At 43.0% G+C, this 15,734-nt stretch overlaps 1 protein-coding gene across 1 annotated transcript; it reads right to left on the bottom strand.

The window, feature by feature from the left end:
* Positions 1-55: 55 nt before the first annotated feature.
* On the bottom strand, positions 56-6,882 carry EDN1 (endothelin 1). Its single transcript, XM_081296385.1, has 5 exons — positions 6,453-6,882; positions 4,615-4,783; positions 3,057-3,215; positions 2,788-2,901; positions 56-1,286 (listed from the first exon to the last, which is right to left on the bottom strand). Exons 1-5 carry the CDS (start codon positions 6,514-6,516, stop codon positions 1,184-1,186), a joined length of 609 nt encoding a protein of 202 aa, XP_081152511.1. The 5' UTR covers positions 6,517-6,882; the 3' UTR covers positions 56-1,183.
* Positions 6,883-15,734: the final 8,852 nt, after the last annotated feature.

Below are 15,734 nucleotides of genomic sequence, written 5' to 3' on the forward strand. Positions count from 1 at the left end.
GCTCTTCAAGAGTTTCAGAAATGATTCAAAATTCAGTACAGTAGGGAAAAAAATATTTATTTTCTAAAATCATTACCTTGACCGGCAAAACAAAGCATGTTCTCGATTTCATTCAGAAATACACATTTTAAAAAAAAAATACATAGACCAATATGGCCTGCCCAGACATATATTCAACATGGTAAATATAAGGAATAAATTGTTTGAATATAAATATCTATAAAAAAATAAGTACATCAGAATTCAATCTAACCTCTTCCATTCGTCGGTTATACAAAGGAAAATAATTTTACTGCTTTAAAGCAGAACCAACATCTCCTTCCCTGTATCTTTCATGAACAACCCTATACCATTGTGTTCCCCACACTCAAGGTAATCTCCTCGTTCAAGGGTCATTTTTTTTCTTACGGATCAGAGCTAGAAGATAAGCACATCGGAATGTTTATCTACCCCTGACACATGGGACCAGACATCAGTGGGACCAGGATTTAGCATGGGAAGTTGAGGGTGCTGGGAGGAAGGGAAAGGATTTGGGGAGGCGAGAATTACAAGTGGAAAAAGCACATCTGCCGGAGTGCAAGATAGGTGAGGTAGACTCATACTCATGAAACTCATCCCGATTTACAGTAGTAACAGTTTCTTTCACTTTTGCACTTGACGACTTAAAAACAAAGTCTTTTTCCCCCCCTCTTCTTTACTAGTCCTTCAAGTTTGTTTTCCATTTGTTCAGACCTTAGAAAAATCTTTGCATGGACTTTGGAGTTTCTCCCTGAAATGTGCCCGAGGTGCGTGAGTCAGACACAAATGCTCCTTTAGGACTTTCTTCAGAAACTCCACCCTGGTGTGGAATCTCCTTCCTCCATCTGGAGGATGCCACCCCATTCGGATGTCACGGGTGTCACGGTGTCTCTGCTTTCTGAGCAGTCCCTTGTCACTCCCCAAGACCTGAGACACAAAAGCAGGTACCACCAATGGAGCCAATGAAGACAGGTTGGGGACGCTTTAACCTTTCTTGGAATGTTCAGAATGAGGACGCTGGTCCTTTGCCAGTCTGGAGTAGAAGTAGTCTAGGCAGGGAAAGTTCTCTTGCTCTAATCCCAGCCACTGTGGTAGGAGAAGAGTGTCAGCCACGGGACTGTCTCTCAGGAGGCGATGGCTTCACACGGGCCCAGAAGATTTGTAATCAATGTGTTCTGTTGTGGGTCACATTCTTCTCTCTGGAAGATTGGGCTTTTTGCTTTGCAACACGAAAAGATGTTTTGATACTGTTTCTGATGGCATCCAACCTATTAAAACAAGACGGAAGGAAAAAAAATGTTACAAAAATAAAGAAGAAATCACTCCTTGGCCCAAGAAATTTCTAAAATTAGAATCTGGCACAAACAAATCTAGACCTGGTTCCTGAACTTTCACCATGGACCACAACAGTGATAAACAGGTTTTTGATAAAACCTCAACTGGCATCTATTACCATTGTGAAAATAAAGCCTGCCCTTTGGCCTAAAAATGGGGAGAGAGTTCATACAGTCATGTCTAAGGTGAATTGGCCATTAAGTACGATTTTAAAATAAGCCAGGGATGTTTGAATATTTTCTGTAGCCTCGTTTCCACCTCTGCTACTACGGAGAAACTTAGCACAATAGATATAGGAATCTTCTAAATCACATGATAAATTGAAGAACAGAGTCAAAAAGAAAGGAAAAAAAATGGAAGGTATATGGGTAGGCTTAAAGAAAAGACTTTATGGCAATTTTTAAATATTGGGCTTGTTTGTTTGCAAGAAGAAAAAAAAGAGGAAGAGCTGTCATGTTGACGTAACCATGGACATGGTACAAACTACTAGAAAAAATCATTTTTTCAGGTCAGTTCAGCCCCTGTGGTCTAGTAGAGAGCACTCCTGGCCTGAGATAAATACAGAGTGTGCCATGGCAGGTGAGAAGGAACCCTGGCTGAGCTGTCCTCCACGTCAGTCATGAACAAGCCAGAAGTGGCTCAGCACTGCCAAGCCTGGTTCTGAACACTTTGATCACAGAACTCCTTGCCCTTGGGTTTCTAGGAAAAGTTTCCATAGACCATAATAGGAACGTGAAGGACACATGACAGATCTGAACCTAAGCTGCCTCCCTCGAGCTTGGGAGTTCCAAAACCTTCAGGACTCAGAAGGGTCATCATTACAGAGTTGCCCATAGCAACCCCACGAGATTGCTTCCTCCAGATGGCTCCTCCATCCCAGCCCACAACAGACTAAGAAATGAGAGAACTTTGGGAACGGCATTGACTTTCCACCAATGCCTTCCTCTATTTAAAAACAAATAAGAACCTGAAAAACGAACACGTTTCAAATCTCACCAGCCCTTCCTCATGATGTTATTGTGCCTCTGGCCATTTGAATAACTGCCACTTTTGAAAGAACTTGACTATATCTGGCACTTGGACTTAAAAAAAAAAAAAAAAAAAAAAAAAGAAAGTCCTCTCCCTGAAATGCTTTTTTTTTTTTTCAAATTTCTCAAGAAAAGAAGCAAATACATGTACTCAGGCAAAGACTGGACATGGTCAAACAACAGAGGTGTCTCTGGGTTTATTTTGCTTGGGAAAATCTACTTGCTAAAGTACTGAGGGCTTCATCAAAATATTTGAAAAGGGATTTCTTCGCTCTCTTTAAGGGACACCTATGAAGAGCCCCTTTGCCGCTGTATCCAAAGCCCCTTCCCAAACGTGTGCAGGAGGGACTGCCACGCGGGCTGTGGGCACCGGTGAGCAGGGCGACTGTTCTTAGGAGCTTCTTACCTTCTGATTTTTATTCCCGCCGCCAGCTGCTGATAAATGCACTTCTTGTCAAATTTGGAACAGTCTTTTCCTCTCTTACGGTTATTCCAGGCCTTCTCCACCGTGTCTTGGGCCCTGTAAAAACACCCAGGAAAACACATTTCAGCAATGGCACCTTCAGATTCAACCTGACCCTCCACACCCCTGCAACTCTCTCTAAAAGGAGCCTCCTCCGGGAGGAAGCCAGGAGGCTGCACAATGCACTGAGGAGCAGAGGTGCTTCTACTCACCTGAGATCCTTCCCTGCTTGGCAGAAGGTCTGGCACTTCTTGTCTTTTTGGCTGGCACACTTGCATCTGCTCCCGTGCTCTGCTGTCTTTATGGGAAACAAGTCCTTCAAGGATCGTCTGGACCTGGAAGGGCTTCCGAGCCCATAGGGAACAATGCGCCTGTTGTGGAAGAGAGAAACATCAGCATAATTAAAAGTCTTCCTAATGGCACGCTCTTTGGGGCAAACCCACTCCATGGGACACACGGGGAGCTAGTCACCCAGCACTGGGGAGAGTTACTGAAGAATGTACAGTGTGGCAACCACCGAGGACACATGCCCTGAGGGTGTACGCCCACCCAGGGGAAAACCAGTCTTCCTGATTCAATGAAGGGTCATCTCAACTCTTAACAAAGTTCAATTTCTTTTCCATCTAGGCAACATTGGTTTTTTTTTTTTCTTTTTTTTTTTTTTGTCCCAAATCATGAAATCTCTGTTCTTGTGTCTGTTTCATATTTTCTTCCTTTTCTAAAATGCTATTAAGGTAACAGCTGCTCAAGAGGAGGAGCAGAGGGCAGAGACCTTAAGGCAAAACCAGGATTTACAAGATTTTTAAACTCTATTTTCAATTTCAATATCATAGGAGAATGGTAATGCTGTGGGAAGGAGGCACAAGTTTGCACATTTCTCTTGGAGTTTGGTGAAGCCCCATGGCAGTAGGACTTATGTCAGAAAGTTTGCCAAGAATTTGCAAGGGGTCCATTTTGACTCTCACCTAAAGAATAAAGTTCTCTTTTTGGAAGAAGCACCTCACTAAGAAAGTACAAGGCCCATGGTGGTTTGGTTCAGTCCTGGTTTGGATTTTGGTCATCTCTTGCCATAACATAGGCCACAATGTTCTCACTTTTTACTTCTGATGGATAAACTGGTTTTCAGGGCAGAAGGGAGCACACCGCTTTTCTTTACTCTTAGAAGGGGAAGAGACACCCAAGGGTGGTATTTCTATTTCTGTCTTAAAATAGGATTTTATAAAGAGAAAGTACAGAAAAGGGAGATCCAGGATCCCGTTCTAGTTCTGCCACAAACTTACTCCTATTACAAGGGACATCAGTATTTGGGATATTGGTTTCTCTGTAAGTAAAATGAAAGCATCGGATCCTAACTCTCTGCGATCCCTTCTTCCTCTGACCCTGAACCCTCCTATGAGAGGCAGAGGTGGGCCTAACCCACACAGGACCTGGGCAATGTATTCCCCAGACCCAGTCTGCACCCACCGCTGACCTCCCTCACTTAGTTTCTCGTCTGCAGTGCTCAGAAGCTTGTGGCTTGTCATCAGCCCTTCTTTCTATCCCATAATGAGTGGCCTGAGCCACAGGGCATCAGGAGACCCTCTTCTCAGTTGTTAAGAATCAAGCTGTCCTGCCTGAGTATCGTGTCCACTAATGCACTTCCCCATTGTCAGAAGGGGTGCCTTGGGATCCCAAGCCAGGTACTCCCCAGCACAGGATTGCTGGTGACGGGGCTCTGGGGTAGTCAATGTTAAGGAAAGACTGGAGTTACGATGCCCTCTAGAGACTCACTCGGGAGTGTTGACCCAGATGATGTCCAGGTGGCAGAAGTAGACACACTCCTTATCCATCAGGGAGGAGCAGGAGCAGCGCTTGAACCGGTGGGGCCTCAAGGTCGTGTTGGGAGTGGATTTGTTCCCTCCACTTTCAGCCCCGGCCATGAGCTCAGCTCCCAAGACAGCTGCAGAGAGAGAGGAGAGGAAAAGCAGGTCAGTGAGGGACGTCTCCTCCGATGCCCAGAGACAGGCCAAATCACAGTATTGACACCAGATTTAGCACAGCAGATCAGAGCAGATGAAGGTTACAACTGTTCTTAGACAAAAACACAACAGAAGGAAAGGATTTCTTTCTTTCTTTCTTTCTTTCTTCCTTTCTTTCTTCCTTTCTTTCTTTCTTCCTTTCTTCCTTTTTTTTTTTTTTTTCCTCCTTAACATAACTTCACCTTTACCCTGGCTGGCTTATCCACCTGCAGGAAGATTATACAAATGCACAAGAGATAAACACCTGAACAGGGACTTACCAGCCCCCTGGAAGAACCCTTCAAGGAAATGCTTCAAAATACTCTCTACCTGAAATTTGAGTTGGCCTCTGCTTGGAACTTCATAGGACAGCACAACCCAGGGTGGCTTAAAATTGGCTGATGACAATTAAAACATATTGACTATTCCTAGCTTTGGGACCACTTCCCCACACAGGGTGTGCTTCCCTTTGGGGGGGTAAAAACCACTTTATACTTTATACAGGGCACATAGTAGAGTGGTCCAGATGATATATGATAGTATGATACAGACCACTTGAAATCAACCAGAGACATGATTAGAGACAGCAGAGAAATTAACTCTGCAATATTCATTTCAGGTGGGAAACTACAGAAACCTTGACCAAGAAGCCACTTAAGGGACCTAGGAAAGGTTCTGTGGACTTTGAATCCACAATCCCTCTGCAGCGTGACAGTGGGATGCACCATCTCCCTCTTCCCTAACTCAGCATTGCCTCTTCCTACAGACAATCTGGCCATGCAGCTTATCTGCCTGATTTTGTACATTTTAAATGATCAGACACATTCCAGGATTTTCATTCCCTTGACGTCCCTTTCTCTTTGGTCAGGGTCATGAAAAGACAAAAAAAGTGCATTGACCCCAAAAAAAAAAAAAGAGGAGAAACAGGCAGATGCACACATACTGTCTAAATCCTTAAGCAGCTAAGAATTATCCCAGCTTCCCTCCCAGGACAGGTGAATACAACTGAAAATAGAGCTCACACTGTTTGGGGTGCCAAAAATCTGCCAAAAGAAACCTAAAGTCAATAATGACAAATTTTAAAGAAAACATCTGCTCCATCCTGAAACCGCCTAGGGGGTTATTCCACACAGTGTCCTTCTGCAGGTGATTTTACAGCTCACATAGTGCTTGAGTGACTTGAATAAAATTCCTTGGCTTGAAGCTGGAATGTTTAAATACTTTACACATTAACACACTATTAAGGCAGTGTTCAAATAAGATATAATAAGATCCTAAGCATACCATGTACCTGTATGAACACACTTAGTGCAACGTTTGGCTAAACGGCAGCTGCTCTTCACTTTTTCTTGAGTTATTTTTTTTTAAGTCAAGAAAATACATTTTGCAATAATAATTTTAAAAAGTCATTTTAAAGCTATTTTGTCTTGAATCGATTTTTTGTTGTTGTTTCACTAGAAACTTCAATACCGTGGAGCGAGCCTTCCCAGATACTTTTGCTCTCTGAGCCGCAATAATAAAGAGAAGGGAAGAAAACAGACGCAAGAACTTCAGGAAGGTGGATCAGAAGACATTCGCGTTCCCAGATCCCGGAGTCCGCGCCGTGCCTACCTGTTTCTGAAGCTCCTTGGAAAACCACCAGCAGCAGAGAGAAAATCATGGGGAAATAATCCATTCTGGAAAAAAAAAAGAGGATAAACCAAAAAAAAAAAAAAAAAAAAAAACCGCCTTCGCGAACTGAACTCAGAAGAAAAGAGCTTTGGTTTCCTAGAAGCGCTTCTAGCTATTCAGATCTCAAAGCGATCCTCCCAGCTTAAGTGCCCTTTCACAGGCAAAAAAAAAAAAAAAAAATTAAAAAAATAAAAAAATTTTAAAAGCCCTTTCTGCCAGCCGAGAAGGCAGGAGAGGCGTTCTGCGAGCGCACGCGGCAGCCGAGCGCAGGGACAGCAGCGGCGGAGACCCGGACCGCTCGCTCGCTGCTCCGGCTCCAAGGCAGAAGCGCGTCTGACTTGGACAGCTCTCGGGCCGGCTTTTTATATTGCACCCCTATAGAGTGGGGGTAAACAACTCCAACTTTATTCCAGCCCTAGACAATGTTATTGTGTTATTAGTCACCAACAGGCAACGTGCAGCCAGAGATAAGGCCGCGCTCTGAAGGAAATCACTGCGGACTTCAGAGGCAGACGCCCGCCGTCTGACAATTCAGGGGCAGGGCTAAGAAAAAGAAAATACCCATTAGAGACCTTTGGTAAACCTGCCCGTGCAGGGCGGGAGTCTGCTTCCCCTTTAGCAAGCTGCAAGCCCCAGAGTTCAAGAATCAGAAGAGGGACTCCAGAAAAAAAGTCATACCATTGGTATGATAAGTATGAGCTGCAGTTTAAATAGATTGTATTGTGTGCTGGGGGGGGGGCGGGGGGATTTTTTTTTCATTGTTCACTTCGTTTTCCTTTTATGTCTCTCTGATTTCTTAGTCCTGATCAAACAAGGGGACACCCTCCCCCGTGGCTCCCCCAGACTCTGGGTCAAATTATTTTGGCATCAACCTGCTTCTCTCTTACTCAAGCCCCCTCCCCCCGCCAAGTCTTTATTTATTTATTTATTTATTTATTTATTTATTTATTTATTTATTTATTTATTTATTTATTTATTTATTTATTTTTGACTCATATTCTTTGCATCTACAGTGAGAAAGAAAGATCCGTGAGGGATTGGCAAGGAAAAGGAGATTTAAAAGAAAAAAAATAGAGCCCTGTCAGGCACCCATCCCATTTTCCCCCAATATCACTGATTAGAAGCCCCCATAATTTCTTCTCTGTGATGCCCCATTGCTTCGCCTTCCAACTCCCCCTACTGTCAATACCAACGATCCGAAATGGCAGGAGACGAACACCAGGGGGAGATGAAGAGCTACAGGGGCTGATGTTCTACTAGGAAGAAAGGTAAAAGCCCTGGCTTCTAAATGACAGAAGGAAACCAGATCTGTGGCCAGGGCCAAGGAAGAGCAGCAAGGGTGCCTGAAATAGGAAAAAGGGTGCACTTCCACATGTCCCACTTACTCTCTTCACAGAGACTGTTTTCCTGAGTCTGTTCTTTTAAAAAAAACATATTCCTCTGGTTTCCTCATTTGTAAAAGGGTGTTCTTGTAGAGGTATGTGAATGCATTAGGGATGGTGTTGGGATGGAGGAAATGCCCACGCTGGATAAAGGGATCAGTTAATACCTTATTTAATAATGTATTTTCCTGTCTGTTTAACCTCAAAATATCCCCACCACCACCACCACCACATGCACATGCCTCAAGGTGCCCACAGGGTAGTTAAGGTGCAAGTGACCATGTGCCTTAATGAATAAAGCAAAACAAACATGTAACACATTGGCTTTTCCAATCAGCACCATTTTTTCAGGTGAGAAAACGGAGGCACCTGGAGGCAGAGTGGATATCTGCACCTAAGTTCTCCGAGGGAACCCAGGGAGACAGAATCAAATCAGACTTTCTTCCCTACACACAGAGAAGTCTATGTCTAGGTTCTAGGGTCTAGGATGCACTTCCTCCATCTCAGATGGAGCCTTTACTGCAATTTTTCCTGGGAAGGAAAGGGGGATTTCCAGCATTTCTTTTTCTTCCCCCAGCATTCCTCTTCAATTTTTTTATTAGTGCATTATAGTTATACATAATAGTGAGGTTCATTTAGACACAATCATAAGGTGCAAGGAATAGAATCTGCTCCATTTTGGGCCTCACTGCTTCCTCTTTCCCCCTGTCTCGATTTTACGGGTCTTCTATTTATTTATTTATTATTTTTTAATTGATGCTTTTATAGATAGACAGAAAGTGGAATTCACTGGGGTACATTCATATACATGCACAGCATTATTTTTGCATGGATATAGTTCTAATGCTCAACAACACAGGAGGATCCCGGGGAACCATTTTGTCGCCTCTAGAATCTAAAGGACAGATATATATATATATATATATATATATATATATATATATATATATATATATATATTTTAGCCCAAGGTGGAACTTGAATATACTTGCTGTGGTCTTGGATCTATTTGTCCCCCTCCACCTCCCTGGAAGTCACAGTGGGGGAGACCCAGTACCAGGGTCAGGTCCAGGATGAGATCTGTTCCCTAAAAGAGGCACTACAGTAAAAGTTGGGGACAGGGGAAAGGCAGGGACCCTCCCTCCCACACCCACACCCACACCCACACTCTCGGAGATGCCTCCACCCATCCCAGGGCCTTCTGCCTCCGTGCGCTTACCTCAGCCCAGCCCTGGGGGCCCGCCCGGGGAGACCAGGCTCCCTCTAGAACTGGGCGCGAGCAGGAAGCCAGCTCTGCCCTCCCCAGCTCAGGCAGGGGACCTCTGGGAGAAAAGAGCTGATGTCACATTCACAAGATCCGAGCTTTCCCCCTGCGGGAGAAAAGTGGCTGGGAACTGTGCCTTGGCAGGGATTCCTGCCCCCACCTCCACCCCACCCCCAACATACACACACCTTTTTTTTTTTTAACCTGCTGTGGCATATTTGACCAAACACTGGCAACAGTCAGGACCAACCTGTCTTCAGCCCCTCCCCGGAAACCACCGCCCCCGCCCTCACAGGCATCCTGGGTCCAGCCTGGGCTACCATGGCTGGGAGCCCGGCTCCCTGCCCCGCCTTGTCCCCACCTCGTGGAGGCTGCCCCCGCAGGTGCCGGCCATGCGTGATCATCAGGTGCACAAGTGAAGCAAAGCCTCCCCAAGCGCCTTCCCACCGCCCGCCCTCCCTCTTGTCGTGTCACCCTGTGAAGGTGTTGGAATTAGAAAATCAAAGACTGGGCAGCAGCGATCTGTCCCCAACTTGGTCTTGGTCTGTAAAAGGACACTGTAAATAAAAGTGCAGGATCTCAGACCTGGAAGTGTAATCTTTCCAAGTATAATCTTGCTCCCATTTTTTTGAATCCCGAGTTGTGGAGGTGTCTGTGTGTGCGCGCCCGCGCCTTGAGGCCAAGGGGGTGGCATCTGCAGCCTCTGTCCACGTCTCTACCTGTGGCAGCAGCACCCACTTCTCCTGTCCTCTAGGAAGAAGGGAAACCTCACTCAGGCCCAGAGAAGGCGGCTGTAGCAGGACCAGGCAACTTCCCAGCGAAAAATTTTCCCAAGAATCAAGGGGAGGGAGGAGAACCCCAGCAAACCAGTTTTACAAGCTAGATACTGCACTTAAGGCATTATTAGAGAGGCAGGAAGAAGAGGGGGGAGCGAAAGAGCTGGACAAAGGAATAAATATGGAGGTTTTTATAAATATGGAGAATGCCTTTACTGCCCCCCTCAATTAAACACCAAGGAAAAAGGTCTTTGCAGCCAGCCACCCGCTGAGAGGAAAAGGACAGGAAGGGAGACAAGAAGCTACAAAGATGGTGTTTTTTTTTTTCCCCCAGGAGAACAGTTTGCTGTTGCCTTTCTTGCTTTTGATGTTACACTTGAATGCTAGAAACTATTTGATAAAGTTATTTTTTATGTATTTCTTTCTGTATCTCTGGCTATGTATTAATAGATATCTATAAATAAAACACCCTGAGCCCCAAATACCGATACTACACAGTATCAAAGTGTACTGTTTTTAGCGCTCTTCAGCCTCGACTTTTGCGTAATTAAATTTGCAACTCTGCCAAGCCAATAAATTTGGTGTGAGATGTTGCATTTTGCTCAGCAAAGAGAATAGCTAGGAGGTTGCTTGACAGTGGAACAGGGAATGGGAACTCGCTTAGCAGGAGGCCAGGGAAGGCTATGCACGCCACTTGTCCTGGATGGGTCATGCCTTGGTGACTGTGTTACATTTCTTCTTTGTGTACCGCTCTTGTGAAAAGTTGTGCATCACACTCATTATGTCTATGACACATTCACACCTCCAGGAGCAGAAACAAACATAGTTTCTCCCTGCAGGACAAAAACTAACAGTTGACTTAGCACAGGAACTGTGACGATGCATTTTAAAAACATATAACGTAGGTAACTCCACTTCCTTGACACGCATCCATAGGACAACGGCAGATATCAAGTGTTCAGTTCAAAGAGTATGTCCAGACCTCTAGTCACCATTAATGTTTCAGCTACTGTCCTCTATCTTACTTTCCACCCTCTATTCTAAATGTAAGCATCCTGTCCCAGTTTTTGCACTGATACACACACACACACACACACACACACACACACATGCAAACACTCACACACCCGAACCCATAGGTTGAAATGGAAAAGTAATAATGGTATTTCATGATACAAACAAAAAATGTGACAGCCAGTAGCTGACTCTCCATCTTTTTCTAATTTTCCTTTTACATCATTTATGATATTTGGATCTAAAGGGACAAAAGGAAGACCCATGGAGAAAAAAGTGGAGTGAATTCACTAGGTAAAATCTGAGGTTTGGAATCCATGTGCTATGGCTTGATGGTTTGTCCCTTCTGAAACTCATAATAGAAATTCGCTTGCCATTGCAGTGGTGTTGGGAGATGGGGCCTTTGAGAGGTGATAAGGTCGTTAAGTGGGATTCATGTCTTTCGTAAAGGAGTGGGACAGAGAGGTTATAAAGACAGCTGTCACTAGAGTTTTGTCTCTTCAGCACATGCCCAGTTGCTCTCACACTTTTTGCCATGAGTTGGAGTTGGAGCCCCAGAAGCCCAGCAGACACTGCCCCCCACTCTTAGTCTCCCCGGCCTCCAGAACTGTGAGCTCAACTAAGACTTATTCTTTATAAATCAGCCCAGTCTCAGGTATCACGTTCTAGCTAGAGAAAAAGAACTAAGAAAGAAGGGTAAGAGGAACTCATTCCGAAGGGTGGATTTCATATCAACATTACGGCCATCTGTATCTCTTCCCAAAACAAATGTATGGGATGGCCTTCAGTAGGATATCTCCACTGAATAAATTAATCCACTGTAGTCGGAACCCTTCTTACAATGCTATTTCATCATTGTTTTCTTCCTTAAAAGTTTATTTGACATATTAGGCAACAAAAAATAAGCAAGAAGTCTCCATCTCTCTCAAGCTTTATGCAATCAAAAGCTGTTGGTGTCCTATTAAAATTAAAGAGCTGCCCTAGAATGGTAGCAAGAAATTTATTTTTCCTCTTAGGAATTTAAAATGGGAAAATGCCTTTGTTCAGTTTCTCATGCATATGTGTTACCGAGTGGCCCTTGGATGCCAAAAGTAGTTCTAGGTACATTGAATCTTCCAAGATGAAGGTAAGATAGATTTCATAAATCGATTGACTGCTGGAGCATTAATAAAAACCACTAGGAGAGCCAGACCTGGTGGCTCAAGCCTGTAATCCCAGCCTCTCTGGAGGCTGAGGCAAGAGGATTGCAAGTTCAAGACCAGCCGGAGCAATTTAGTGGGACCTTCAGCAGCTTAAAATAATTCCAAATAAAAAAATAAAACACCAGGAGAAAGGCAACATGGTCGAGAGGGGGGTGGTCTTCAATGCTAAAAGTATTTAGTTGTCATGGAAAAGCACAGGAAATGGGTAAGAACAGGCAGAGAGGCCTGGGGCTGTGGCTCAGGGGTAGAGCACTTGCCTAGCTTGTGTGAGGCACTGGGTTCGATTCTCAGCACCACATGTGAATAAATGAATCAAATAAACGTCCATCAACAACTAAAAAAAAGAAAAAAGAAAGGATAGAGAATTTTAACAGGATGATTCGGTTACGGGCCTTAGAGTTTTGAGTGAGAACAGATGGCTGATAGAGAAAGATCCCAGGCGTGGCTAAGATGTCCATAAGTGCCAGTAACATGGGCCATGTCTACACAGCACAGCTTTCCCTGTGGTTCTCAATGCCTAAGGATGACCACAGGGCACAGAAAGACAAAAAAAAGATGGTAAAAATAAGCCACTGTTCCACAAGGAGCTCCTTCCCAGCACATAAACTCAAATTATTGTGACAGCCCATTGTGTGGACCATGTCGCCATGAAAAAGTCTGGATTTTATTTGTATTAGAAAATATTAATGAGTTAAAATTATTCCCACATTTTGAAACTCTCCTTTTTTGACTCAGTTATTTGCAGGGGCAGAGAAAACACTCTGGCTTTCAACATTTCTTCTCTCTCTTCCTTTCATGAGAACAAATTTAATACAAGAGTAGTTTTATTATTTCTACCTGATGCCTTATCTGCACGTAATGCAAACAACAATTTTCTTTAACTATAATTTGGTAAACACAAATTTCTCTTCAAATAACCCATCTTTTCCAAATATAAATATGCTGCCAAAAAGAAAGGAATAATTTTACTGGTTGTCATTATAGGGAAAAAAAAATTGGAGAAAAGCAAATTATTTTTCAAAAGGGCATTTGGATTCATTTTAAAATGCAAATTTAATTCCACAAGCTCCAAAATACACTTAACACTGAGGGTTTTGTTTGATTTGGCATTTCCACTTTTTTCCATTTGTTCTTTTGATGGAGGGGGGAAAAATAACCTTTGGGGGTGGCTATGAGAATAATTTTCTGGGAAATTGATGTCTTAAATTTATTTTTTTCTGTGAAGCTTAAAACCTCTTTCATGCTTTGCACTAATGCTATTTAACATTTATTGATTACTGGTATTTCATTGAGGATAGTTTTCACCAGGGGTGGTCAAAAAAGACAGAGAATACTTTCTTTTCTACTACATATGATTCACAAGAGCAAAGAATGGAGAGTGATGACGCTGTGTTTGTTATAACCTTATTATGTGGATTTATTTTAGAGAAATGTGAGAATAAGGGAAATGGCATAAAATAAATGACTATAAGGGGAATCTGTCTATGACTGAATGTTAGCCACTGTGGAATGGGCAAACATTGGAGAGTTGGTTTAATAGAAGGAGGAAGAGGTAGAAGAGAGGAAGGAGGAAGGGCAAGAGACAGGCAGGGAATCCTGGGCCCTCCTCCACCATCTTCCTTCTTGGGCTGTGAGAGACGAGGGAAGAAGGAAATGGAGAGGACTGGGGCTTATGATGTCTATGGAGAGTACAGACCCTTTCTACAAAGTGGAAAGGGTCTCATGAACTGTGAAGCAGCTTAGTTAAACTTCTTTTTTTTTTTTTCCCAAACTTGTTTCAAGATTAGGGAGGGCCCACATTTTCTAGATAAAACATTTTTATAGCTTTGTTTCTTTCTGACTGTTCTTTCTCCCCCAACATCCATTCTATTTTTGTACATTATCTAGAAGAAACTATCTTTTTGGACTAATGACCAGGTCTCTGCCCGAGCAGATTCATTTTTTCCCAACTCTCTCCCATACTCCTCCCCACTTTCAGAAAGCATTTTGCCACTTTATGATGACTTGTGCCTCACAAAATGGGACAAAGAGCACAGGTCCCCAGTTCATGCCGAGATTTCCAAACAACCCCTACCTCGGCTCTTTGATATCTTGGCAATTTTCTCCTATTTGTGTAAAACTAGACATGGATTTTCTTTCTTGCTTTCAAAAGTTGACCAGAAAATACCTAGGGCATTCTAACTGCAATTATTCTTTTTAGTTTCTTTCTGTCAAATCTATACTTATTGTATTTCTTTAAAGTAAAGATGGTTTGCTATTTGCTTAAAACTCTAGATACAAGATACTAAGAAAAAAATGAATGATCATGAAATAATAAATATTTCAGTGATTTTTCCCTCCTAAGGGCTCTCTTCCCTTCTAGAGAGGATTGTTGTCTTGAGAGTACGCATTACCCAATTACTTAGAAACAGGAGGAAAATCACATATTTGAAAACTAGAACTTCACTAGGGAAAGTGGACAAACTAGGGGGTTTAGCCAGAATGTCCAATTATGAAAATGCTCAACTCTTAGGAAAGTGAAACTCTTAATAATGACACTGTCCAAATACAGATGTTCCAACTCAAAATGAACTAGCTCTCCTTAGGCAGCCCTTTGGCCATCAACCTTTCTCTCAGACACACAGGACACTTAGTCTTCTCTAATGCTCTCCTTCTCTGGTTCTTTCTGCCTTTTTTCTACTACAAAATGAGAAAATATCATGTGCTATTTATCTCAGATGCCTAAATAATAGTGTTTAGTTAAGGTTGTGTGTCCAAGCATGGAGACAACCCTGTCGACCGGAAAAGTTTAGTTAGATACATGTACAGAGATTTACACATGTCTTTTCAAGTCAGAGATCCAGATAATAAGGAAAAAGCAACACACCATCAAAGGCTGACTCTAAGACAAGTGCAAAGAGGGGCAGAGGAAGAACAGGGTTATGCAAGAGATATTTTTGGATGTCGACAGAAAGAAGAGACCTAATATCGAAATCATAATTAATGGCCCAGATCCACAATTTGAAGAGTCAAACAAACAAACAAACCAGAAACATCATGGATCTTCTACCCAGATGTCTGAAAGAAGAAGGATTAGATCATCAGAAAGATGTGATTCTGAGACTGAGCACTTCAGATCTTCCTAACTGCAGCTGAAAATGTGGAAATTGAAATGGGCAGTGGAAAAAATATAGAGTCACATGCAACTGAACAAGAAGCCTTCTGAGAAATGTGTCCTCTTGTGATCTCATGACTGGGCAGACATCAGAGAGTAACTACACAAATCTGCAAAAAAAAATCTACACAAACTCACCTGGGAGTGGGGCATTGCCCCTCATTCAGGTGTTCGTCATTGACGGACACGTCCGATGACATGACTGTAGTTTATAAATGTAATTTTAAAAACAATGACTAAGGGGGGAAAAGTCCCTTTCCGCTTGAACTGGCTGCAAGTGTTTCTTTGTTTAATCTACTATAGAAACCTTCTATTAGGATTGAAGAGATGCCAAAATTACCATGTGTAAATTCAAGCACTGAAATGCCTTAGGAGAGAAGGTACAGAATAAAGAGTTTAGATGTTTCCATTTTATGACAGCATCTTGAGC

Source organism: Spermophilus citellus, assembly GCF_964194105.1.
Source record: "Spermophilus citellus genome assembly, chromosome: 5".
In the NCBI taxonomy this organism is placed as follows: Eukaryota; Metazoa; Chordata; class Mammalia; order Rodentia; family Sciuridae; genus Spermophilus; species Spermophilus citellus.